The sequence below is a fragment of the Trichoderma ghanense genome, assembly GCF_004382785.1.
Source record: "Trichoderma ghanense strain CCMA-1212 chromosome Unknown scaffold_8, whole genome shotgun sequence".
Classification (NCBI taxonomy): Eukaryota; Fungi; Ascomycota; class Sordariomycetes; order Hypocreales; family Hypocreaceae; genus Trichoderma; species Trichoderma ghanense.
The window spans coordinates 958777-984465 of NW_027395671.1; the positions used below are offsets into that span (position 1 = coordinate 958777).

The following is a 25689-nucleotide window of genomic DNA, read 5'->3' on the forward strand; positions in this document are numbered from 1 at the left end:
ATGCCGTGCAGCCCTCAGGAGTCGACCTGTCCCTCAGCCTTGCCTATCACAAGCGCGCGACGAAGCTGCGATGCGCCGCTTTTCGCCTTTACCCTCTGCCGGCCTCATTCGCCCGTCATTCTCATTCTGTGCAAAGGATCAGTCGATGGAGCTGCACAGAGCAAAGGCGAGATGCAGGTATTCCCAATGCTGATTTCTCCCTCGTCAATTATCGTACAGTGAGCGAAATGCAACGGCCAGAGAGGCATGAATACGACGAGAGCTCCAGCTCCAGGCCGTCGCCACCAGCAGCACATTATCCAGGTGAATACCCAGTTGGCTCGATAAGAATAGCGAGCGTTGCATCAATAGCATGTGGTGCCAGCGTGGTGTGTGTCGACCAGCCATTCGTCCACTCCACGCCGCTTGCGAGTCGTGCCGGCAGCACGATGCGATGCGACGACCTGGCTTTGACCATCCGAGCAGCAGCAGTCCCACGGGCTGGAAGCTAAGAGTGTCAATCACGGGCTGAGCGAGGCGAGGGCGAAGTGGCCACCGCGTGATGCCGTCGTCAGGGCATATCGAGATCTGAGATTTGGCACTCAATTCCGGCGGCTGATCCGGCAATGGCCTGCCCTGGCCTCATCGTCTTCTTCGTCTTCCCACTTTCCCTTCTTCCATCCGACATTCACCGCGATTTGCCACCATGGCGCTGAGCAGACGTCGTCTCTCATCAGCCGAGCTCTGAACCTGATACTGTAGAGCGCATGTGGGGGAGAGAGGCTTCAAAGGCCAACCACAAACGCACCCCGCATAATTACATGTTGCACTGCAGGGAGGGGGAAGACAGATGACCTTGCGATAATGCCGTTTGTCGAGTCGTTTAAACGGGGGACAGCGTGCGAGTCGGACGACGGTGACATGTGCGCAGGCGTGCAAGTGCGTGCAAGTGAATGTACCTGCTGTCCGGAGAACAGCAGGTGATACAGCATGCGCACCTCATTATTGCGCGTCTGGCGAGAGATGCAGCGAGAGCAATTGACTGCAATTGCACGAAGCACGGCAGCAGGTGAGAAGTGAGAAACAGGGAGACAGAACGAGAGAGAGAGCGGGAGAAACAGAGAGAAGCGATTTTGTGCAGATGCACGAGACAGAATCAGGAGAAGAGGCAATATGCAGTGCATCGTGCTTGCTGTTTCCGGGTATCAACGAGCTGCTGCCATGCCCAACCGTTATCGATAGCGCCGTCAGCCTCGGCTACTCGAGGCTCAGTTGAGGCCATCGTCATGTTATCTCGCCTCCCACGCCTGGCTGAATCCTCCGTACCTGAGGCAGTGGTGCTGCTGTACCTGCAGATACACAGCAGCGAGTACTCTGTACGCCATCACGCGTCGAGAGAGGCAGGGAGAGCGCACGAGTACTTGACGGGCAAGGAGTGCGAGGTATGCCATGGTAGCATCCACCAAATCGTACTACTCCCTTGATACAGTCCCCATTACTGACGTTTTCCTCGTTCCATCTCGCCTTCTAGAAGATGGACCCCTATCCAACGTTTCCTCGATTACGGAGCTCGGACTGTTGCTCATATTGCGGCTCCGGCAGCCCGGACATGGAACGCTGCTCAACAACACTATTATCCCAGACACCGACAGACGCTGCTGCTGACTCGGAGCATGTGAGAAGAAGAAGGGCAAAGTGCTCCGTGCTTGTTCCTCCCTCGTACAGCCATCCATGCATGTGGGCGACATGATATGCCGCCATTCGGATACCCGCATGCCCTGTTGCCTCCTCACTGCCTCTGCCTGTGTGTCTCTGAAATCCCCCGTCCATGCGGTGCCCGTGCTTGTGCCACCACCTCGTCCAGCGTCCGCGTGCTCACTTGGCCGGCTGCATCAGGCTCTATCAACTTCTGTCTTCTCTCTCTGCATCCGCCAGAGCAGGCGACCATGCCGGTCAAACACGCGCCGCCTCGCCATTGGTCGGAATTCAAGCAGCCTGCAACGCCATTTCCAGGAACCGACGCCATCGCGAGATCCGATTCGCCGGTTTGTCCCGGAACAACATTCCCCCTGTCCCGCCACCACCAGATCCCTACACCGTCTAATCGCCTCTCACGTCCCTCCTGCTCAGCGACTCCCCCGCTATCGGCCGCGATACTCCACGATGCTCCACGATGCTCCACGATGCTCCACGATTTGGAAGCCCGAGGCCCAAGCCATTCTCGCAGGTCAGACGCCATTAGTCGGCCCCCTTGCCTGGATCCCCTCATCGTATCGCTGTGCTCCCGTTCTGCCGCAGGCTCGAGCCATTCCCATCCCTTTGGTCTGACGCACCTCTGCCGCCCAACCAACTTCCCTCCAATAACCACGGCTTGAGTCCAGACACGCTGTGCGACTAGTCCTCCGTGCAACTGCTAGGTACTAGAGAACTGGCTCCGCTCCGCTCCGTCCGGCTCTTCTCCGCAAACATGACGGCCGAGGCCATCCCCGGGTCCGGCCATGGGCCCGCATCCGGCTCGTGCCAGCCTCTCCGGCTGCTCATTCTCGAGGCCGACACGCCGCAGCCAGACACAGACGCCAAGTATGGCGGCTACAGAGGCGTTTTCACCACGCTGTTGACGGCGGCGGCGGCGGCCATGGATCCGCCGCGGCAGCTGTCGGAGGTGGCCACGGTCACGGCGCGCAACATTGTAGACGACATGCGATCGTACCCGCCGCTGGACGAGGTCGACGCCATTCTCATCACCGGGTCGCGTCACACGGCATATGAGGACGACCCCTGGATTCTCAAGCTGGTGGAGTATACAAGGCAGGCCATTGACAGCGGCCGCATCAGAGTCGTGGGCGTGTGCTTTGGCCACCAGGTCATTGGCAGGGCCATGGGTGCGCGCCTCGGCAGAAGCGATAACGGCTGGGAGGTTGCCGTCACCGAGGTCGACCTGACAGACAAGGGCAAGGACATTTTCAAGCTCGACAAGATGGTGAGCCTCTCGCACTTCTCACTTCTCACTTCTCACTTCTCGTCCCTCTTTACCAAAATTGCTTGCGCTGACGTAACTCATCTCATGCAGCGCATCCAGCAGATGCATCGTGATGTTGTTCTAGAATTCCCCAAGGATTCCATCCCCCTGGGCGGCAATGACATGTGCCCAGTCCAAGCCATGTACAGCCCTGGTCGGTACATCTCCGTTCAGGGCCACCCCGAGTTCACCAGCGAAATCGTCTCAGAGATCCTCACCAACCGACACAAAGCCGGCATTTTTGCCGACGACGTCTACAACGACGCCATGAAGCGCGCGCCTATCGAGCACGACGGCGTCACTATTGCAAAGGCGTTTATCAACTTTATGAAGCACGGTTAAGCGCCTTGACGAAGCAGGGTAGCTCAACATGAGATGATATCCAAGGCACGCTTATGCCAGAGCTGGTGCAGCGGCTTAATGTCCATACTTATGGGAGAGGTTAGAGTTAGGGCTGGCAGGGTTATGTCGAGGTACATGTACTTGTTATGCACATTTTGCATTGAGCAGTTGTAGACGAATGCTTTCAATGTTACCAAAGTACGGTGAGATCTGGCCTGTAGTGGGCGTCGAGAGCAATCTCGCTCAAGCGTGCACGTCCATCCCCGGAACCCTCCATGTGGTGGTCGCATATGAAGGCAGAGCCGCATCGACCTCACACAGAGAGCCTACTTAAACGAGACATGCATATGCTCGGTTGCGAGCAGCAACCCTGATTACAGACGATGATGGCATAGTGCAGTTCGGTTCGACCAGTCCGTTCACTACCGCTGAGGGCCTTGAGATGTTGATCTTTTTCAAAGGGCATTGATCACGAGAGCCAATTCTGCCAACGTACTTGAAGTTCATGATTCGAGTTCTGGCATCATGACGAGGCCCAGGTGTCGATCAAGTCCCGTCTCACCGCCGCGGCCACCCCGAGGCGATCAAATTTGCGATGCAGTCGCACGCCCCTTTGACTGATACTGGGACGATATGCGTATACTGAAACACGTGCCATCCGACCTTGTCTGAAGCACTCTTTTGATGGAAAATAAGCGAGACTGTACGGCCATAGGGATTAGAAAGGGATTGGTATCTTGCCCCTGAATCCGGAGATGATTCGACTATAGTTACGTTATGTGAAGAGCCTCTAGCTGACACGCCATTTCAACCAACAATAAAGAGGCTTTTCATGAGTGTTATATTGCTATGAGGCGTTCTGCGCATGGTCCCGATCGTTATTCAATCCAGACGGTCAACATATTGCAGGGACTGGACGTCATCAGTTTGACTCTAGGGTAGGCGCAAGTTGTCGGCGGCTCTGCTTGAAATGCTTCGCTCGTGTTCAACCGAAATCATCCGGGATATGATGTCTGCATGATTTACAAAGTACAGTAGCTACTACTACTCAACTGTGATCTGTCGATTGCATGTCTTGTGGAAGTTTGATCCGTTTGGCACTTAGTGTGGCATGTTCCCGAGTTCACTTTTGGGCCTTCTGCTTTGCGGCAGCAGAATCCTTCCAACAGCTCGCGGGCGACCTGAATCTTGCAGAATGCGAGACTCTGGAGTCCACGTTGTCTACGTCTGGCTGGGTGGGCTCAGCTATGTCTCACGTTTAATTTCCCCTCATGATGGCAGGCCTGAGACGTCTCGATGAAGCAAAAGGAATCAGTGCGTATCTCATACCTAGGAAGGGTGACCACCCTGTTTCCAGTTTCAGCTTCCGTAACTTTGTTGCCAATACTATCGTGTCAATCTATAAAGCCCTGCCTCTTTTTGGAAATCAATCAAGGGTTCGGAGGAACATGAATTGTACAACGTCTTGGCGACGCATTCTGCCTTACTCGTAGTAAGCCCCTTGATCGAGCACGATTATATCAGAAGCATGAGACTTCATACTCTGGAGGCGGGCTTGGCTTTCTGAGAGAAGTTGCTACATGATGTACTTTTGGAAAATTGCAGGCGATAGTGAGGCTCTGATAGCCTCCATCTGAGGCGAGGGGAAAAAGCCGGTCTCTCAGCTGGGTGATGTATGTTGAGGCTCTGTCACATCGAAATCCTTCCTGAAGTGCGGAGCAACGTAAGGTATTTGAACCAGAGTCTTTACGAGGCTAGGTTCACGACGCAAAAGTCTGGGCTGGTAATCCTGGTGCAGTAACAACCTATCAGCTCGGACCTTCCTGCAAGGCCGAGCAATGACCAGATGCAAGCACTCACCTTCTGTAAGTAATTGCCAAGATATCATACGTTACGCTTGCTGATATCTACCGTAAGCAATAGCTTGACAAAAGAGCACATATATAGGTAGCTCTCGAATGTATAGGTACGCATCCACGCGCGCGCACAGGTACAACGGCGACCCAATAGCGTGTAGTACTTGATTCGCAAAATGTCCCGTAACAATGCCTTCTGCCATGTGCAGGCATGGGTTCGAGATGACATCCCTGCTGCGCTTACCAGGCATTACCCCTGTCTCAGATCAAACGCCTGCCTGGAACCAGAACAAGCTCTACGACGAACCCAAAAGCACAAAAACTGTCCTGCGCCCTCATTTGTCAGCTGTCAGCGTTTTTTTCTTTTGACGTCCTTCCAGAAGGTATTGTCTGCATGGAACATGTCTGAGTATCTCTCCTTGGCTGTATCATCTCCTGCGAGCTATGTCAAAGCTTTTTCTCTTCCATCTCTACCAAACAGCCTCAGAATAAGCTGATGTAGATCACCATGTTAGATGTAAAACAACAGGGGACTCAACTTCTTATTTAGGCAATCTTGACAGGTCCAGGGCCCTTGATGGTAATCCGCTTCTCTCAAACTTCACTGAGCGCTAAACACCAAAGCAGAAGCTCCAAAATCTCAGCGATGGTTTGGCCGAGCTGTATCTTCTGAAACCACGAGAAGGATTCCGGCGAAGCCGTTATGGCCAGGCTAGTAGCTATATGCTGCTGGATTATACGTCGGAGTTGAGGAGACGATGAGGTCGAGAATTGTATATAAGGGAGCGGTCATATCTGCTTCCATTCGATCTCATTCATCACTCATCTCATCACAACACCACACTCACAACAACAACAACAACAAAAACAACTCCACTACATTTCAAAATGCAGTTCTCCCTCGCCATCGCCGCCTCTGTGCTGGCTTTCACTGCCTCCGCGGCTCCCACCACCGTCCAGACCCGTGACATCGCCTCCGGCACCGACCAGAACGGCTCCATCTTCATGTTCGGCGACCCAGCCGGTCCCCGCCAGATTCTCTTCCAGTCCGGCGCCTGCGGCCTCAGCACCTACTTTGCCAACCAGGTCGACCCCAGCATGCCCCTGGTCGCCATGCCCGCCGGCGTCTTTGACCAGTTTGGCGCCGCTCAGAACAACGCCCTCTGCGCAAAGGTCATCACCATGACCAACAACGGCGTCACGCGCCAGGCTGTTGTTGCGGACCGCAACCTCAGCGTTGACAACTCGATTGACATGACTCTTGACTTGTGGGAGGCTTTCGGTGGCCACGACAATGACGGAACTCTGATCCACGGCTTCAGCTGGTCCATTAACTAAGGGAGACGATGCAGCAGCTTGTGGTCGAGGGGACTGCGACCTTGTATACAATTCCTTATGTTCTGATGTACCTATATATTCAACACTATAAAGTCTCCGCCGGACGGGAACTATTTATTCGCACAAGCGTGTGGAAGAGCAGATGTAGATAAAGAGGAGGATCTGATAATGGCATTTGTATTATAAATTTTGCATAGAATACACTGTTTGCCAACCGTTCTTCGCTGGTATAATGTGACATTTTACCAAGTGTTAAAGGAGAGACAACTGCTCCTGACACATACCAAGTGTGTCGTAGCTAGGTAAAACCGCAAGGAGACAGATTAATAAACCAAGTCCAGTCGTCGTCTTGCTTAGTGCAAGAATTTAGTGTCTTCCGACTCTAATAACTTATTAATTTAGAAATAGACTTCTATATAATATATGTATATATATCCATTTATAGGAGCCAAAGGCATATAATAAGAGTGGAAGTATAAGAAGATAATAGTAGGTAGTAATATTATGGAGTACTTCTCGTGGTCTCTAGACGTGCGATCATAGCTCACAGGCATCGGCTGACGTGCTTCGGCGGCTTGGATTTCATTTCGCAGGCAAAAGAAGGATGATGTCGTGCGTTTTGCTGGGTGCCATTTCTCTCGGGGGCTTTCCCGAGAGAACGGAGTTTCATATCTATTTCCGGTCTGAGACTGAAAATTGACGTTTGAAAGCTGGCAGAAAACAGGGTTCGCGGTTGGCACTCACCTTGGCTGCTTAGGTTTGAATCTTATCTTCTCCGTCCTGGAAGCGTCAGGTTGCACAATGTCCCTCGCAAAATGTCATTTCGCCCAACCAGATTTGTAGGCTCTGGGGGCACTTTGTGTTCCGTCTGGGTCTCAGTACCCTGAAAGAAAAGACGGAGGCCATACGTAATCTTGATTTCCTCTCGACGCTCAATCTTGAGAGCGGTCTCGGTCTCATGGGATACTCGTTAACCATTACGCAGCTGTCGCCGAGCCCCTTCATGAACTGAAAACGTTTTATTCATTTATGATTCATCACGCCAGTCCTGTGTCCCCGACTACTTTTTTTCTCCTCGTGCATCTCCTTCTTGGACATCCTGTCCCTTATCCAGACCACCCGCGCGACTTGACAGATGAGGGATGGGCAAAGAACTCATCCTTCGCCGGCGGAATAACCGGCAACGTCGGAAAGCAATCAATGTCGACCACCTTCAGCAGAGTCAGAGGCTGATTCCCGACGCCCAGATGCCGGAGTGGTGGCCAGGGGGAGGCCGGCGTCGCTGTTTTAGTGGTAGTATTGCTCTTTGCGGCTTGCTTGTCCTCAGCGAGGTAGTACTATTCTACGGCCATGTGGTACATGTATTCCAGCCGCTGTAATAGAGTCGCAGTAATACACCTACATGGTTCCCTAGCCGATATAGCTTGCTTGCAATCATATAGCTGTGCGGTATTGCGGCTGTGAACGGAAGCCCTAGAAATATGTGTGTGCGAGCTTCTGCCAGGTATCCAAGTGTAAGTGCCGTTGAGGACCTGGAAGGTTGAGCAAGGGAGTGGCTGTCCAGTACCCCAACTTGGCTATCCAGAATTTCGATGTTCCACTTATATGTGAATAAGAACGTTCTTTATATACTCAACTTTCCAGTTATTAATAGACGTTTTCACTAAGACTCAAAGGATATAGCGATAGTAGCAGAGATTATGATATCATATCTAGTTACAGTAGTAGCAGTCATAAAGATATTTATCTGCTGGGACACAGGACAGCCAAGTTGGGGTGCTATATGGGTAGTCACTCCCATTACATTATCTTGTTGATTTCTCCTCGAGTCAATTTTAGAACCAGCATGATACTTGTAGGGCTTTTATATCTTTCTAAAGAGAAGAATCTCAATCATGGGTGTGTATACTAAACAACAATAAGCATAGGTGATGGAGAATGTGCGTTTAAGGTCCAGTTACACTCGGTTCCATGCCCATCCTGGATTTTGTTACTCTTGCTACAGGCTGCCAGCTGTCCGCGACAGGCTTCCAAATGAAGTGCTCACGCACGGGAAGGGCGGTCAGATACAAATGTGCAAAGAGAACATGAAGAGAAGTGCAGCACACATTCACCGCCCGATACTGCCCGCCTCTTCTTTCCTTTCATCCTCCCTCAACTTGGCCTTTTATCTCTCTTCTCTTTTCATCTCTTCTCTTTCCTTCAACTTCCCACAACTTCCTCAAGGCCACACAACTTACACTCGACCATTCTCCGGACCTCACTGGAGCTGCCTAATGTTGGCATTCTCATGCTACTTGACCGATGAGGCAGTAGTTGGTTTCCCTCCTTCGCTGCTACAGCGCCTTATCCTCTAGCATAAGCTACGGTTCTTCAAATCATATGTGTCGCACGGTTCCAAAGAGCAGCAGACGTACATTCGCATGGTTTGGTCCTTTCCACTCACGCCTCCAGGCTGCCTCCATGGCTTGCGTATCATGCCATAATGTATACCACCAGAAAGAAAAAATTACTGATTCGCCTTGCTTTTTAGCCCTTGGCCTTTGATAGGCCTGCGCCATCTATGCCCGCGCCTCTGAGATTGATAGCCTGGAGACAAACGCGTGGCGAGAAACCTGGAATCGAATCGCGACTCGAGAGGCTCTGCTAGAACAGATACGATTTGGCAAAGATGAAGGTGGAAAAAGACCCAGAAGAAGAGACTGCGCCAAGTTCTCACAAAAACATATTCTCACGCTTCATGAACCAGGTCACCGGCAGCACTTCACGGGATATGGACATGGCCGACAACGCTGGTACTGCAACTACAGATGAGGACAAAGGGACTGCAGCTTCTGAGTGCAACGGAGATGCAAATATCGCTGCTGCAGCGAGTGTATGCCGTGAAATCTCAACCAATACCTGTCCAGATGGGGTCACCGTGGTCAAGTATACGTCAGCCGTGAAACTGGAGGACGCCGCACCAGAAGAGACCCAAGGCAATCAAGGTGATGATGCCCAAAAAGCAGGTCATGCCGGTTCAAGTAAGACATTTGATCCAAACGCACAGCAAGTCAACGGCGGTATGACACCTATCTGCTCTGCAACTCTGGCTCCGGCCGGAACAGATGATACGCAACAGAGCAGAGAACATGCGAGATCTATGAAAGAGTCATCGAAGCCGGAAGGAGAGTGTGGCACCGTTGATAAGAAGACGGCCGGCGACATGGCCTCAAAAGAAGCGGCTGGAACGATGGGATGCGATGAAACGCAAGAGACGAAGCCTACCATCTTTTCCGTTTATGTTGAGGCTACGAAGGAAATCGATAAGCAAAGCCAAAAGGAGCAGTCTTCGGAGAAGAAGTGCAAAGAGAAGCAATCACACAAACGCTCCAAATCTGGAGACCACCACCGAGAATCAGCCAAGCGAGTCAAGACAGCGGAAGCATCCGACCTTAATGACGAAGGTGAACCTACCGAGTTCAGTGGCCAAGGTGACCTGGCGGAGACCTTCGACATCGAACAAGCAAGGGCAAGAATCCCCACAAACTGCAGCATTAGCCACGAGCATGATCTAAAAGAGGAGTTGAAAGACGGGAAGAAGCTTGCCAAGTCGAAGAAATATACGAAGATCATGGTTTCAACGCTCAAAAAACATCAGCTAACTGCCTTGTCTTGGATGGTGCAAAGAGAGAAAGAATCTGCGAGGCCTGCAGCCGGCGGCATAATCGGTGATGAGATGGGACTCGGAAAGACCGTGACGAGCTTGGCATGCATTGCCACTCATAGACTCAACAAGACAGACAGGAAGAAAAAAGCCCAGGCGACGCTTGTGATAGTTCCCAGCAGAAAGATTGCCCTACAATGGCGGGATGAGGCCAGAGTAAGTGCCTACGTCTATGTCTCTTCCCGACTTGAGTTGACTCTGCTTCCCCAACTCTTGGTTTAAAAGAGGATACTGAATCCTTTGCTGACATCCCGTTGCAGAAACATTGGACTGAGGAAGCGAGTGAGAGTGTAATAATTTACTCCCCTGCCGGTGACATTGGACCAAGGCAATATGCGAAGCAGTTGATTGTGTGAGTAGAAAACTGGAAGCAGTCTGAAGCTGGAAAGTCTGACACTCTCGATAGCATTGCAACATATACCCAAGTGCGAAACCAATATCCCCGCCAGGAGCTCATGGATGCTCTGGATCGTCAATACGCGGATGAGCCCCTAGTGCATCGACGAGAATTCCGCAAAGAAGCCAAAGAGCTGTTTCATATAGATTGGTTCAGGGTAATTCTGGACGAGTCTCACGAAGTCACCAGGTGGAATGGACGCAGTAAGTTTACACTTGATCCTATGAGTCTGGCCAACGAAGTGTCTTTTAACTGATTCAAGCAGCTTTGAGAGCATGTTGCGCGATTGAGGCGCAACATCGTTGGGCCTTGAGCGGCACTCCTATCCTGAACAAGCCAATGGGTGAGGCCACGAACACCGCGGAGATCGGGAGAGTCGTACGCTACAGAGCTGATGAAGTGTTGCCAGAATTTTATTCGTATGCGACTTTCATCTGTTGCAATTTCATTGGCGGCCGGCGCGTTTTCCGAAACGACTACATATTCAAGGTAGGGTAACTCTGGTTGAGCTTTATGAACAGGATCTGATGAGCTGACGCCATTGCTGTAGGAGGCCACAAACGATTATTTCGATACCCTCGGCAGTTATCTCATGTATCGGCGGTAAGTCTCGTGGACTGACAAACCGGACCCTGCTGACGATACGCAGGACCGCGGGTAAAAATCTCGACATTCCACCAACGACTCATCAAGAGCTTTATGTCGAGGTTTCGGCGGAAGAGGAGATCCTTTGCAAGTACGTTCGCAGATCTTGATGTCTGAGCTGCACGTATTGTCTGCACGAAGAGACTAACAAGAATAGTGCTATCAATGCCTTTTACAAAAGGCATCAGAAAGAGTATGAGGACTGCAAAGAGAAAAAAGCAATGCCTCTCTTCGAAAACGAGCATGGCATAGAGGAGGTTGAGGACCTCATGCCTGAACAAGGTAAAGGAGGCGAGAAAGGCAAAGAGTCCTCGGTGAGGTCGATCCAAGCCTCCAGACAGTTGCGTCTCAGACAAGTTTTGTCTCATCCTTACTGCTTGGAGAACTTTTTGATGAGTCAAGACCACCTCAACGAGAGCGAGTTTAGATCCCTGCTCAGCGACCTCAGGGCAGTCGCCGAGAAAAAGACGGTCATCGAGCAACTCGAAGCAGATCCACAGTGGCAGGAGCATCTTGGCATGTACCAAACCGGTCTCGACATCCTCAAGGAACGCAAGGAGGTGTCTCTCGGGGGCGTTTTCGACATGAACAGCATCATGGGTCACTTGCTGCTTCAGCGTTATGTGAGACAGTCCGAATGTGGAGCAGCCGATGGTCACTCTCAAGTCCTATCGCGGTACAAGGTAGGTCATCCGAAGGGCTTCAAATGGGACCGTGGTGGCTAACTCGGTCGTCAAATAGTGTGGCCATATCTACTGCAGTACCTGCTCGAGCCGACTAATGATGGAGAGGAGCAACTTGCCAGCGGAAGAGCAGACCGGCGTGAGTCCCTACTTCCATTAGATGAGCTGTATGCGCTAATGAAGCTATGTATGTCCACCTCAGGCGATTAAATGTACTCTCGATGACTGCGGCCAAGACCTTCTGTCCGGTCAGCCAGTCACGACTCTCGAGATGTTGGCCGCCAAGGCACGGGCGGACAAGAGCTACGTGGAGATTGGAAAAGATGCCATCATGACTACCGTCCAGCCGAAGAATGAGTCGTCGGCGTTCTTTGTCGCCAGTTCGTATCTCCCAGGGGTCATTCCTCCGCCGAGCTCGAGATTGACGGCGACTCTGGCCGTGGCAATGACTTGGCTGACTGAGGCCCCTCAGGACAAGATCATCAGTAAGAAGATGGGCTCCGATTGGGTGCTTCAATTGCTAACGGGTGCAACAATGCAGTCTTTACACAGTTCATTCCTACGCTCAAGGTGCTAGGGTACCTCTTTCGGACCCTCGGCGTCAAATTCGTCTACTATTCGGGGGCATTGCCCAAGCAGAAGCAGAATCACGCAATGAATGCCTTTCAGAACGATCCGAAGACGATGGTCATGGTACGTATTCGCATCATCTTACGACTCTGTTTTCAAGAAACGGCTGTATTCGTTCTGACCGCTGTCAATAGATCTCAACCATGAAGAGTGGTGGTCAGTCACACAACCTGACTGTGGCGAACCGCGTCATCATCGTGGACCTCTGGTGGAACAAGATGGCCGAGAAGCAAGCCATCAGTCGCGTCGCTCGAATGGGTCAGACGAAGGAGACGTTTTCGGTGCGCATCGTGACGAAGCATACCATGGACGACCGCGTCATGGAGGTGCAGAGGGTGAAGGAAGAGGCTGTCGCGCGGATGCTTCAGGACGATGGACACGAGCGGACGGAAGTCAATGACGAGGTCCTTGAGAGGATGTTTGAGCCTAAGCCTGTCGAACAGGCAAGGGCGAAGAAGCGGAAAGGAGTCAAGGAGTCGGTAACGGATATGATCTTTAAGGAGGAGACGCCCGAGTAGTGGGTGGATTTGGGCATGGCGGCTCCAAAGCGCGGAACGAAAATGTGGTGTTGTTTCTGGGATCGTGGCAGCGGCAAGATATAAGCTTGCTTTTCATTCGGTTGATAACTTGGAGTACAGGGGAATATTTGGTCGGTATGGGGGGTCAGACACGATGTTGAGGGGGAGATTTGATGGTTACGCTGGTTTAAAGAGGTTCATCACGGTTCTTCGAACTGGAGTCAGGAGGCTGAGCGAGGCATTCGTCGACGCGGGTTCGGCTTTTTTCTTTCATCTTCTAACAATTTGCTTCAACGTATGGCAGATATGTGGCAGTATCTACCGACAAATTAGCTTTCTACTTAGCCATCTGAATTTGAAGTTTCGCTTGCATTTGGTTGAGTTCTGTGGTCTCATCACAAACTGTAGCTCAAAGTCAGGCATAACCTCAGATCTCGGAAAGCATCGACGATTCTCCTTACCTTTCCTTTACCTGAAGGCTCATCTAACAAGATAAGGATAGCAGATAATGTGAGGCTACTTTGCAAATTCGACGCATCTCCGCAGCGACTCGCTTTCACTACTTAGCACGTATTTCAGAGTGTTGCGTCCATTCACTGTGCTCAACGGAACTGATGACCAAACTTCCAGATCAACGGCAACCCAATTCACCTTATGAAGTCTTGGAAACTGATTCTATTGTGAGATCCAGCAGCCGGTCTTGGATGCTTGCCTGAGAATTCGGGCCACTGGCTTGCTCCGTCTGCTTGCCAGCTGCCCATGGGCTTTGACTCTGGCTCTCACTCTTCCTCCCACTGCTGCTCGTTTCTTCCTCTCTCTTCCCCCTAATTCTTCTGCACGCCTATCCTTTGTGAGATGACTTCCATCCATCTCAGCTTCTTGACTCGCTTGCAACTGCTCCGGCATCCCTCGCCATCGACAACATGCCTACGAAGCCACCTCCTCCCCGGTTCGAGATTTCGGACTTGGGCATGTCAGAGTCCGATCCCCGGTATTCCAACGCTGTCAAATGCGTTCAAATGTACTGGACTCGAGCCACGCATATGACGGAGAAGCATTGCACGAGATACTTGGAGTTCCTGAGGCCTGGGCACGTAGCAGACTTTATACCGGCGAAATCCACAAAGACGGCTGCATGTTCACACATTCTCTATACTGGAGCGCGCAACTGCAGAGGCAACATTACACACAACACTGTCTGTTGGGCCGACTTACGTGCTTCTCTCAGCATTGTATGAGCACGTACCAGAAGACTACACAGCAGCCATCAAGAAACGCTACGTCAATTCGACCCTGCAGCAGGACTATACTGCCGACTGCCGACGCCTCTATCCAGAGCCAGCTCCAGGCCGCCAGCAGGGAAATGTTACCTCTACACCGGATCAAGGCGATGAGGCACCGACGTCGAGTAGCCAGCAAGAGGACACTACATTGACCGAAGCTTCAGCCAGCCCCGAGTCATCGACGCCTGCGCAGTCTTCAGTCTTAGATGCATGGCATATCGACGACGTTGTCAGCATGCTGTCTCTCCCGTCGAACAAGAAGCGGCCCAATCCCTCGCCTAGAAGCATCGCTAAGCGAGTCAAGGTGGGCAGTGATGAGATGCTCGAGAAAATGCATCGAGAGGCCGAGAAGATTCAGCAAGTTATCATGGCCAATCAGGACATCAAACTACAGGAATTGCACCGGGCTATTGACGAGAATCGACAAGCTCTCAGTGTCATGCAAAGCGAGTTGCGCCAGTTCATGTCTGCGGTTGCGACGACATTGCGAGATATTCAGGAGCATTTGGACGCATGATGGAACATTGCCAAGCTATTGAGGAGATATTTGGGGAGCTGATGTGCGTTGAGCGTTTGAGAGAGACGGGGAGGCTACCTGTGTCTTACACGTTGATATAGTAGAGAGAGAGGCAAATGCACACATCAGCTAGCCCTTTACCCACTAGATGTCACAGATGAAATTGACTCTGCTTCTGCTTCATAATCGTGTCGTTGCAAGTGGGATGATAGTTCTGATCAGTGGTTCGTCGCGAAATGTTGTGTGTTGGTGCGTCATGTCTTCAGGATGACCCCTGACACGCTTCACATGGGGTTTTGCAGGGGGTCATATCTGATGTAGAAAACCATGAAGTTCACAAACATGTTGCAGCAACTCTCCCTGACGAGTCCTCTACAATCAACTATCAACTAGTAGATCTGCGTATCAAGTGTCACCTCTCCAAGACCTGCCTTCTCACAGAAGCGCATCCAGAGAGAGACCTGGGCAGACACACTGAGCAAGGTAGTATTCACTCAGGGGCGAGCCAAGAAAATGAGCCCTCTGCAGTACACGACCAACATGCGGACACCTCGTGTGCTGTGACCGGCCAACAAAGCCCAACAGCCAACCAACGTCTGCATCTCGTCGGTCACCACATCCATCCTCTGCAAGCCTCACCGCAACCTCTGCCCTCAACCAACACGCCCAAACCTTGTTTTGGACAGTTTTTTTGTCTATTTGATGCCACAAGCTCGCGTAAATCTCCGGGGACACACAGATAGAAAGGGTCAACTTTCTTATATCTCCAGACGTTGGGTATGACAAAGGGGGGGGGGGGGGGGGGGGGCAGAGTTGTCTGGCGAGACTCGACCAAAAAGGCTCTCGCGCAGACCAACATACTGTCGTATCATTACCAGCTTCGTACATGGGGGGAGGACACGCACACTAAATTACATGCACCCGCAAACGCAGTATGGATGCCTGCTTTTGGACAATCAGTTGGATCAGTATCGGGCAGGGGGAGATTATCCAGGATGAGGATTTTAAGAAGGTGTTGGCCCCTCGGTCGGGAGTGATGGGTGTTGACGGGAGACAGCATGAGGGGACTTGACAAGAGAACGAGAGGCAGACGGTCCAAATCCGCTTCCCCTTTTTGACGGGAAAAACTGAAAAGAGAGAGAGAGAAGCGGCATTCGTCTCCCATCCGTCCCGTCTCGACAAACACGGATCTGTACTCCGATCCTCCCGCGTGTGCTCTGCCGGAAGGCGTCACCGATCATCTGAACCAGACTGGTTATGAGAAAGGGGAAGCGTATGTTTACCTGGCCACATATGCTGCTGCTTTCCCAACTGACAGAGGTTACAGCGTCAGCATCAAATACGACATCGTCCATCTTGTCGTCGGAGTCGGTGACTCTGCTCTCCTGTCCAGGAGACTCCTGAGTTGAATCAGACCGAGCAGCTCACCCAAACGATCTCGACCTCCCCAACAAGGCCACAAAACGCAGTCCACGCGCAAGCACCATGGGCGACCCAATCGTCGACCTGGGCCTCTCGTGCCCCAAGGCCGGCCGCTTCTACATCTGCAAAGACCAGCCGACTCGCTTCGTGGGCTGCTGCACCATCGACCCGTGCGCCACCGCCGACGGCCTCTGCCCCGACGACCACCTCCAGCCGTCGTCCTTCGACCCAGGCGCCTACAGCAAGATCCTGGCGCAGGACTGCCTGGACCCGGGCTTCCTCTGGTACACGTGCCGCGACTCGTCGCCGCCGTTCCTGGGCTGCTGCTCGCAGATGGCGTGCGAGTCCTCGGGATGTCCGGCGAGCAAGGTCGGGGCGGCAAGTCTGGCGGGGAATAAACAGCAAGCGGCTCCCTTTTTGTCAGGAGGCTCTGCTTCCTCGAGGGCATCATCATCTTCGTCGGCGGAGGCAACGAGCAGTGCTTCGGCGCCCTCGACGACGCTGAGCACGGTCCTGAGCACAGCTGCGAGCTCGACGGGAGGCGCTCCGACGCAAGTCAGCACTCAGCCTGCTGCCGTGTCACGTCCAGCGCATCATCCGGGGCTCAGCAAGGGCTCCATCGCAGGCATTGCAGTGGGAGTAGTACTGCTAGGATGCGGGCTGGTCTTTCTGTTGTTCTGGCTGTTTAAGCGGCACAAGAACCGGCCCTCTTCTACCAACGCCCCTACGGATGGCGGCAGCGGCGGCAAGGACGAGTACGGAGGGGAGGATTCGCTGGCCGAGCATCGCGACGGCAGGCTGCTGGGCGTGGGAGCCGCGGGAGGAGCAGCAGGGCAGATTCCGCAGGCAGAGCCTTCGCCGGGGCTCGAGTCGGTCATCTCGGAGCTGCCTGCCACGCCGTCGCAGCAGAGCATCACGTCGGGGGCGACGCCGGCGAGGCCGATTGTGTCCATGGTGAGCTCGAGCGGCGTGACGGGCAGGGAGAGCGACGCTTCCGGCTATGCCGCGAAGCCGCAGTCGCCATTGATACACCAGACGCTGTTTGAGCTCGAGGACTCGTCGACCCGGGCGAGGTAGCGTGAGAGGTTATACTCGGACCGTTTTGGCTTCACGACGCAATGTCCGAAGCGCTGTACACGACGGATTCCAATGGCATTTTCTTATTTTTCTGCTTGGTACGACTTTCCGTGCGTTCCATTCTTTTTCTACTTCTTCTTCCCTTTTTACTTCTTGTACTCAGATGACTGGTACTCGTACGGAGAGGTGCGTGTATACGTGGCAAAAGGGGGGTCTCTGTCTGGCGTTGACGGGCTGTGGCTGACGGCTGTTTCGGGATACGAGGGACGGGCTTACGATAGTATTCGATGGGCGGAGTTTGAAACACTGTTTTCGGGTTTTTCCTTGTTCTTGTCTCGTATCGTTACTCAGCTGCTTCTTTTTCTGTGTCTCCCCTTTTCTTTTCGTCTTCCCTTGACAGCTTATTCTGCATTGACTCACGTCTGCTTCATCTAGTTCATGTCTAGCTGCGTCTTATGCAAACCCCCCTCCTCGTGTGCTCTGTTTCAGCCCGACACCTCGTGTGTAGTAAATCGAGATTGTATCAGACAGGTTTTCTCCATGATTCTGTAGGGGCACCTTCGAGATGGCAAGTCTCACAAAGAAGGGAATGCGCCTCAATTCCACGGCTTGCGCGTACGTACAGTATGGGACTCAGCATGTGTGTTACTACCACCTTCAGGTCGTTCTTCTTCACAAGCAAGTAGCCTTATCACGGCCCAATCAGAGCCAACAGTTGACCAGAAGCCGTTACGAGAGACACGGCAGCACTGGGCGAAGAAGCAAATGAGAGGCCGAGGAATCAAGACAGCGGGAGAAGAAGCAGAGGATTATGCTTTCGAGCCGCTTCCAACGCCTCACCTGTTCGGTGACGCCTCGCCATTAGCCAGGATTTTCAGCCGCCTTTCTTTCTTCTTCTGAGAGGCTTCTCTCGATTTTTGCTGCTGGCTGGCTGGCTACTTTCTTTTCGAGAGGAGGAAGCAATGGGCGGATCCATCCCGTCTTGTTGCGTTCTTGTTTTTTTCCGTCTTCTATTTTTTTCTTATTCCGCGCTTCTTCTTTCGGGGCGGGTCATACAGACGTCATGATTCCATACGCGAACCTGGTCCTCTCTGCTTTCTTCCTTGGTTTGCTTCTGGTTTATTACGAGGTACCTCCTTTGGTACCATTACGCCCCCTCTCTAGAAGGGCAGAGAAATAGTAACGAAAAATCACGAAAACAAACAAAGGACCAACAACCAAGGAAGAAAGGGTCAAAGCCACGGGGAAGCTGCAGGGTTTCGGTCCACCCTGAGGCGCAGCGGATTACGACATGGGAGAGAGAGAAAAGCACTGTACATACAAGTAGTAGCAAGAAGCAGAAGGCAAGCAAGCAAGCAAGCAGCTTACTGTATGATCCTTGTATACAGTGTCTGGGAAACTCGGAGTTGCCTCTTGCTCCGTATTTTTTTTCTATTTATGTTGTTTCTGTTATGTTATTATTTATGCCCGTTTGTGCTGCACATGGGCAAGATCGACGAGAGGATGCTGGATATATACGAGGCGAAGGCGATGCTGATTTTGACATCTCATGTTGTTATCCAACCGTCTTTTGCCATTGCATTGCATGCCAACACCCCTGGCTGCCCAGTTTGGCAGAATTGCCTAATCTGGACGACATCACAAGTGTTGACGCAATTCCGTGATCAGAAAGACGAAAGCAGCTGCTTGTCTGAAAAGCCTCTACGAAGACGAAAACAGAGAATAGCATGGGAAGAACGAATAAATCCATGAATCAAATTAGATTAACTGACACACACACACACACACACACACACACAAGGAAAATCCCAGCTCTGCATAACAAAAAAGATTCGATTCGATTCACCCGTCCGATCGCCGGCAATTATGCCATCTCATCCTGCTGCAAGCATCATTTTTGTTCCCTCTCTCTCCCTTCTCTGTGAATGGCTGCAAACGCCCGCAGAGCCGGGATGCCGAGGATACGTCACCATTACCATGGCATGCCTCCTCTCCGCGTAACGCCCAGCGCCGATCGGTTGCAAGCCACCGGGAATAATCCCTGCAAGAGGACGAGAGACGGCTTGCTGTTCGCTGCCTGTTTGCATGGGGAGGGGGATGTCGGACGCTGGGTGAGCAGAAGGCACAAAGCGTCGTGGTTGTGTGGGCGCAAGGTGGACTCTTGGGCTTGGATGGGAGGCATGCTGTCTCTGCCACGGCCTTACTACACTCGTGCATTACACGTTACGGTCAACACGTTGTACTGTGATACTGTATGTACATTCATGCTGTACAGCTTCCCCCAGCCTCCTCCCCCCCTTGCTCGGGCAAAACGACGTGTGGATGCGGTGTACCTCGTCTTACTGTCTCGACCCGGAGAGTACCTACATGACCTTTGGTGCCGTTCGTTCCCCGTGGGCAAAAGGTACTACGCCGCCTCGGTCTGGCCAACTACGTCAACACACTGTGTGTGTGCTTCGTATGAAAGCTGTGGTGTGTGTCTCGTTCTCTCTCTTCTCCTGCTTTCTGCTACGTACGAGTACTCATCGCCCCCCCCCCCCCCCGTGGATCCACGCCAGCTGTGGCTGTTGCATGATTTTCCTTGTTGCGGACAGTCGACAAGGGAGGGTGAGGTAGCAGAGTGAAGCTGGCCGGTTTAAAGGGCTGGTGCTCTCCCTCGATCTTGATCCCTACGATCTCTCTTGTTCACTCACCCCCTTTGCTTGCACTCACCACAAGGCAGCCTCTATACCCCCATATATAAACACTCGAGTCCACCCGCTCGCCAAGCGTTTTTGACTTAGATTCCTCTTTGTCTCTCCTCACTCACTCTCTCGCTCTTCTCTCTCTACTCCCAAAATAAAACCCACAATCGTTCTCGTCACAATGAAGGCCAACACCCTCGCTGTCGTCGCCCTCGGCCTCTTCGCCGGAGAGTCACTCGGCCAGTCCGTGCCGCCCATCGTGTCGTCCCTGTCGGCCCAGATCTCGTCCGCCCTCGCCTCCATCGAGAGCCAGGCCTCGTCGGTCGCGACCAGCCTGACCGGCACCACCGGCACCGGCACCACCGTGACCGGCACCACCGGCACCGGCACCACCGGCGCCGGCACCACGACCAGCTCCGCGACGACGCAGACGACGACGGTGCCCGTCAGCACCACCGTCACCTCGGTCCAGTCGGGCACCACCGAGCCGGCCACCACCATCCCCGGCACCACCAACAGCCAGACCACCCGGGCTGCCACCACCATCCCCGGAACCACCATCTCTCCCACCACCCGCGTCTTCACCACCACCTCTGCTTCCACCTCCACCTCTACCGGCCTGGCTATCGCTCCTACTGCCGATGCCAAGCTGCTGGCTCCCATCCTCGGTGCTGCCGCCGCCGTCCTGATGCTGTAAACAGCCCAGCATATACAATGCACAAATGGGGCGGTTTGTTTTGATACCAAAGCACCAATTCCCTTTCTTTCTATCCTTAATGGTTACATATTCGAAGGAGGAGGGATTTGATGCGCGAGTGTGACTTGAACGCACAGGAAAAGGGGGTGTTTACGCCTGACCAGATTATTCAAGAAAGCAAAAGAAAAAAAAAGAGAGAGAATCTACGCATACAGCAGGATCTACTAATATGTGCTTGTCTCACCGACCGGACGACACACGGCGGCGTTAGTTTCTGTCTTTGCTCTTTTAATTGATCTTTCATTGTCTAAGTCTGGTGTCTGGTGGTTGTGGAAAATGTGTGAGGTGAAAGTAATGGCAGTTGGTTTGAGTCAGGTGTTGAAAAGAATCAGCAGTCGAATTGTATGGATACTCCAATAATTCAAACCTACTTGAACAATACTGGCAATTGATCTTTTGCATAATCGTGACCTCAGCTTGCGACCTGACAGGAATTGCGTGATGACAATTTTCCGTCCGAATCACATCATTGGAATTACGTAGTTGTGGACTGCCTTTGGAGGGCTCGGAGACGTAGCCGAGACGACGTTCTCCCAGTCGGTGCTGGTTCGGCGGTATTACTCCTCTCGTATGCGGGATTCTCGGGAGTCGAATGCGAAAAGGTGGTGGGAGACGTCAAGATTCATCAGTTTTAGGCCTGGGAAACGAAGCAATGAGCTGCAATCGTTGTTCTCATGCAACGACGAGGAGGAGAGTTTAACCCTGGGAAGAGAATGCGAAGAGTTGCCCATGACGAGGCTCTGGAGCCTGGAGTGCAGATGCATGGCAACGTCTTGGCAGCGCTAATCTCTGTCGACGGGGATGCTTATATATAAGCCAACTCGTGAGCTTATTCTTCTCTCTACCCAGGCTGGACGCGCCCATATTGCAGACAGTTAATTCACTTGGAAGAGACGCTCCCAGACTTGATATTCCAATGAGGCTGAGTTTGTCCATGGTTACCTGTTGCATTGGCCCTGATCCTTTAGCAATCCGTCATTTGTGTGTTTCGTAGTATTACTACCAAGTCCCAACTCCTTGAAGTCAGCCCGATTTGCTGAGTGCTGGGCAAAAGCAGCTCCAAAGCTCGTTGTCTTCCTTCAGTCAGGAAAGTCTTACGATAGGATACATGCATATCTATGGCTATGCAACTGTGCGGCAGCAGACATTCGGCAGCGTGCCTTTGTGACATGAACATCACGCAGTCGGAGAATGGCCTGGAGAGTCATTAAGTCTATCCTGTAGTTGGTCGTTGTTTTTTGAAGATGATTCGAAGCGGTAGGCTCACCTTCAAAGAGTGCAGGTGACATTTGGCGGTGTCAGGCAGACCAGCTGCCAGCTGTCGAGCACCTGCCACAACCTTCTATATCTCTCACCTCAGGCGTCAACCGTAACTTTTGTCTTCTCCTCTTCCCAAAACTTGAATTCCTTCACATTTGCTTGTCAACTGCCTGCCTCTCCATCACCAGTCACGAGATCAAGTTCATCACGGCGTCCGAGATGGCTTCCGCAGCTCCAGATGGCGAAGATACCATCATGAAGGACGCCACAATGAGCGATCCCATGCCTGAGATCGACGAGAGCGTGGCCCCGACGAAGCATCTGCTGCCAGGCCAAGTCGAAGGAGCATCCGAAGACGATGCCGATGACGATGCCCAAGACGATGCCGCAGGTGCTTCCATCATTCCCGCGCAGCTTTCAGGCCCCCGGAAGAAGAGAAAGAGAAGCAAGAAGACGACGGCCAGCAGAGGTCCGACTGCGCTGCCCAAGAACCGCGGAAATGGCTTCGAAGGTACGGCTCGTTTCGCTTGACGGACTCGAGGCGTGCTCGTACTCGTACTGAACAGCAGCAGAATACTTTGCAGACCCTCCCATGACGCCCGTGGAAGCCATGCAGGAGAAGCAGGAGATTTACGCTCCGTGAGTATCACTCTGCAGATCTAGATCGTGGATCCAGCTAACAAATTCCATAGGGATATTCCATTTGAAAGGTATCATCAACCGTCTCAACAACTTGTCCTCGTCCATTCAGTAGCCAATATGATAACACATTGCAGGCGAATCGAGTCGTGCATCCAGCGTTTCCGCTCCCGTCGTCGCATTCAGGCTCGCAGGGCCACCTACTTGAACGACTACCTCTTCCTCGGCGGCGTAGACACCAACCCAAGCGCCTACACAGGCCTCGACCAAAAGGACCTCAAGCAGCTCACGCCCGCCCAGCGTCGCGAGGCCACGGCCAGGGACGTCGTCTACGAAGGCTCTGGAGCTGGCGACCGCTTCTACGACGGCGACAAGACCAAATGGGCGGTAGACTTTGCCGGCGTGGCAGCGGGCTTCTTCTCGACGAGACTCATCGCTCTGACTGGTCTCCATCCAAAGCCCATGGAGGAAGCCATCTCCGTCGTGGAGAATTTTCTTCGCTACGTCCTCCATCACGACGTCTGCCCCGAGTACGAAGACAACGTCAAGGAGGCTTTGAACATCTGCCAGATGGCTAGAGACGAGTGGACGACGCTGAACACGTTGCAGACTGCTCTCCCGGGCGTCTTCAACCCAGCGGCGACTGAGCTCTTCGTCAAGTTTGATCCCGACTCGTGGGATTCCTCTCTATTCAATGTCCCCGAGGGATTCGATGCAAAGTCGGTGTTTTATTCGTCCATTGCCATGCTGGAAGATGACAAGCTGTTTGAGCACCTCGCTGGCAAAGCAGTTGAGCTCGTCGACCAGTACGAATGCGCCCTAGAGATTACAGAGGTCCATCTCCCGACTGAGGAGGTGATTGAGCGATTCAAAAAGCTGGCCATTACCGCAGCGGGCAACAAGACACTTCGACTCATGCCCCTTGGCAAGCTCACCCTCAAACCAGTCACCATCGAAGACGGATGGGTTCAGCAAGGCGCGGCGCATCCCCTGCAGGGCAAGGAAATTGACCTGTATTTTGAGCAAAACATCCTCGCGAGCCTCAAGCCGGGCATGAAGATGGCACTCGAGATTGGAGATCTTGGGGCCGACGTTCGCTTTGTCAAGAGTATCCGGAAGATTGTGCCTACCTTCTACACGTTCCTTCCCCAGGAGCTGATGGTGCAGTTCAAGATTCCTCAGAAAAATGACCGGCCGGCACCATCAGTACATAATCCTACACTGGAAGATGATGATGCGGTTGAGGAATAGTTGCAATATGAATTTGATCTTGCAAATGGCCTGACCAGCTTTATTGAGTGTAGAAGGGCGGGAAACGTTATTAAGTGGTTTGGGTCATCAGGGCCATCTCATCTACATGTAGGTCAGTAGATGGGCACCATTAGTCGTCCAAACGTCTCTGAAGAGAAAGAACTAAAGCGACAAATTTGACCAAATCATGTGCTATAAATCCGACGCCGTGAAAGCTCATCAATAGAGTCCATAAATGAAGGAGTGAGAGGGCTTCGGTATCTAAACAAAGAGTCTGAAAGAGCAAACACCACGCTCTCTACTCTCTATCCGCCCACACTTTGCTGCAGCTCATCATGCATCGCCATCGCCGCCACGGTATCTGTATCCGTACATGTTGTATTGGGGTATCACTCGAACATATTCGGGCTGATGGCGGCACATGCGTCCTCCGTCCTCCTTAATCCCGCGTCTGGACCTTGTGGTCGCCAGCGACAACCTCCGCATACGAAGGCGGCACACCCTGATGATGCTCAGAGCTGCCCTCCCCCGAGCCCGTCACCCCGTGCTGCTGCGGCTGCGAGGTCGTCCCGTAGTTCATGCGGCCGTTTCCATCCTGGGGCTTGGGCTGCTGGTGGTGAGGCCCGGGAGGGGTCTGGACGTAGACGTATGTGACGCGGTTGCTGCCGTGGCGGCCGCCGTCGCGGTCGTCGGGGACGGCCTCGTATTCGTAGGGCGGCTCGGGGAACTTGGCGATGATGTACCATGCGTGGAGGAGGCCTGGGATGAAGCCGAGGAGGCAGAGGAGGATGTTGATGAGGGAGTCTGCGCTGCAGAGGCCGCGCTTGACCCAGACTGTAGAAAGGAGCGTTAGCGTTAGCGAGTTGTATGAGTAGCGAAGAGGATAAGAGTCATGGCATGAGGAGAGAGGTTGAGTAGTGATTGTGGGGTGATGGGGGATGGGAGCAGACGTACCGGGCAGCGGGGGGAAGAGAATGGCGAGGACGCCGAGGAAGATGTCGGCGGAACACATGGTGGCCTTTGGTCAAGTTTGTCTGTTTCGTGGTTTCTTCTGTTTCGCTTGTATGGAAAGAATGAAGCTGTAGTTGAAGGTAGACGAGACGGCGATAAAGAGGATGAATAGGTCCAAGGGTCTTTTGTTTGGCTCGGCCTACCAGAGGGACTGGATAAAGAGATAAAAAGAAGGCGAAAGTGGGCTCGTGACGGACGATGACGATGGTGTTGCTGCTTGGGGACAAGGTTGCGTAATGACGGGGGCTGGAGGGGGGGCGCTGATTGGCTGCAGGCAGGGAGATGTGGGGTTGTTGCGTGAGTACATGTACCTACGATCTAAAAGAGTGAGAGGCCGGCTTCAACATTTGGTTGCCATTTAGGGTAGACGATGGATGTTGCATGCGTCGCAGATGGACATGGTTTGATGGTGTCATTGACGGTAGAATAGGACTGAGACTCATGGAGCTTGACATGTATGCTATTATGATACCTAGGTAAGCAGTGGTAGTATATAGGCTTTCCAAGGAGAGGTCTGGAGGCCAGGTGTTGAGTCACGCGCGCAATCAACATGATGAACGAGTTCAACTTGAAGTCTAGAACACAAATGGTAATGGCACGCTGCTACCGTACCCCAGATCATGGCTTTTCTTCGTGAGAGCCGCGTATTCCTTTGTCAGGCGTACTAGAAACTTC

At 52.7% G+C, this 25689-nt stretch overlaps 8 protein-coding genes across 8 annotated transcripts; 7 read left to right on the forward strand and 1 right to left on the reverse strand.

Moving 5' to 3' along the window:
• Positions 1–519: 519 nt before the first annotated feature.
• CCMA1212_006933 (uncharacterized protein) lies at positions 520–1255 on the forward strand (the record flags this gene model as incomplete). Its single annotated transcript, XM_073704122.1, has 3 exons — positions 520–688; positions 815–934; positions 1182–1255. Coding segments are annotated over 3 exons (363 nt in total), but the record flags the coding sequence as incomplete, so codon positions are not given.
• A 1148-nt stretch (positions 1256–2403) lies between these two features.
• On the forward strand, positions 2404–3340 carry CCMA1212_006934 (uncharacterized protein; the record flags this gene model as incomplete). Its single annotated transcript, XM_073704123.1, has 2 exons — positions 2404–2959; positions 3050–3340. Exons 1-2 carry the CDS (start codon positions 2447–2449, stop codon positions 3338–3340), a joined length of 804 nt encoding a protein of 267 aa, XP_073557661.1. The 5' UTR covers positions 2404–2446.
• A 2744-nt stretch (positions 3341–6084) lies between these two features.
• Positions 6085–6534, forward strand: CCMA1212_006935 (uncharacterized protein; the record flags this gene model as incomplete). Its single annotated transcript, XM_073704124.1, has 1 exon — positions 6085–6534. One exon carries the CDS (start codon positions 6085–6087, stop codon positions 6532–6534), a length of 450 nt encoding a protein of 149 aa, XP_073557662.1.
• Positions 6535–9205: 2671 nt separating this feature from the next.
• CCMA1212_006936 (DNA repair protein RAD5) lies at positions 9206–13113 on the forward strand (the record flags this gene model as incomplete). The annotated part of the gene is made up of 11 exons (XM_073704125.1): positions 9206–10396; positions 10501–10592; positions 10647–10840; positions 10903–11126; positions 11188–11240; positions 11287–11373; positions 11440–11965; positions 12024–12104; positions 12168–12450; positions 12507–12658; positions 12730–13113. The coding sequence occupies 11 exons, from the start codon at positions 9206–9208 to the stop codon at positions 13111–13113; spliced, it is 3267 nt and encodes a 1088-aa protein (XP_073557637.1).
• A 923-nt stretch (positions 13114–14036) lies between these two features.
• Positions 14037–14913, forward strand: CCMA1212_006937 (uncharacterized protein; the record flags this gene model as incomplete). The annotated part of the gene is made up of 2 exons (XM_073704126.1): positions 14037–14250; positions 14342–14913. The coding sequence occupies 2 exons, from the start codon at positions 14037–14039 to the stop codon at positions 14911–14913; spliced, it is 786 nt and encodes a 261-aa protein (XP_073557638.1).
• A 585-nt stretch (positions 14914–15498) lies between these two features.
• On the forward strand, positions 15499–17412 carry CCMA1212_006938 (uncharacterized protein; the record flags this gene model as incomplete). The annotated part of the gene is made up of 3 exons (XM_073704127.1): positions 15499–15690; positions 16062–16284; positions 16328–17412. Coding segments are annotated over 3 exons (1500 nt in total), but the record flags the coding sequence as incomplete, so codon positions are not given.
• A 2865-nt stretch (positions 17413–20277) lies between these two features.
• On the forward strand, positions 20278–24003 carry CCMA1212_006939 (Argonaute-binding protein 1; the record flags this gene model as incomplete). The annotated part of the gene is made up of 4 exons (XM_073704128.1): positions 20278–20778; positions 22333–22624; positions 22686–22752; positions 22806–24003. The coding sequence occupies 4 exons, from the start codon at positions 20278–20280 to the stop codon at positions 24001–24003; spliced, it is 2058 nt and encodes a 685-aa protein (XP_073557664.1).
• A 439-nt stretch (positions 24004–24442) lies between these two features.
• Positions 24443–25015, reverse strand: CCMA1212_006940 (uncharacterized protein; the record flags this gene model as incomplete). Its single annotated transcript, XM_073704129.1, has 1 exon — positions 24443–25015. The coding sequence occupies one exon, from the start codon at positions 25013–25015 to the stop codon at positions 24443–24445; it is 573 nt and encodes a 190-aa protein (XP_073557291.1).
• Between the last annotated feature and the right edge of the window lie 674 nt (positions 25016–25689).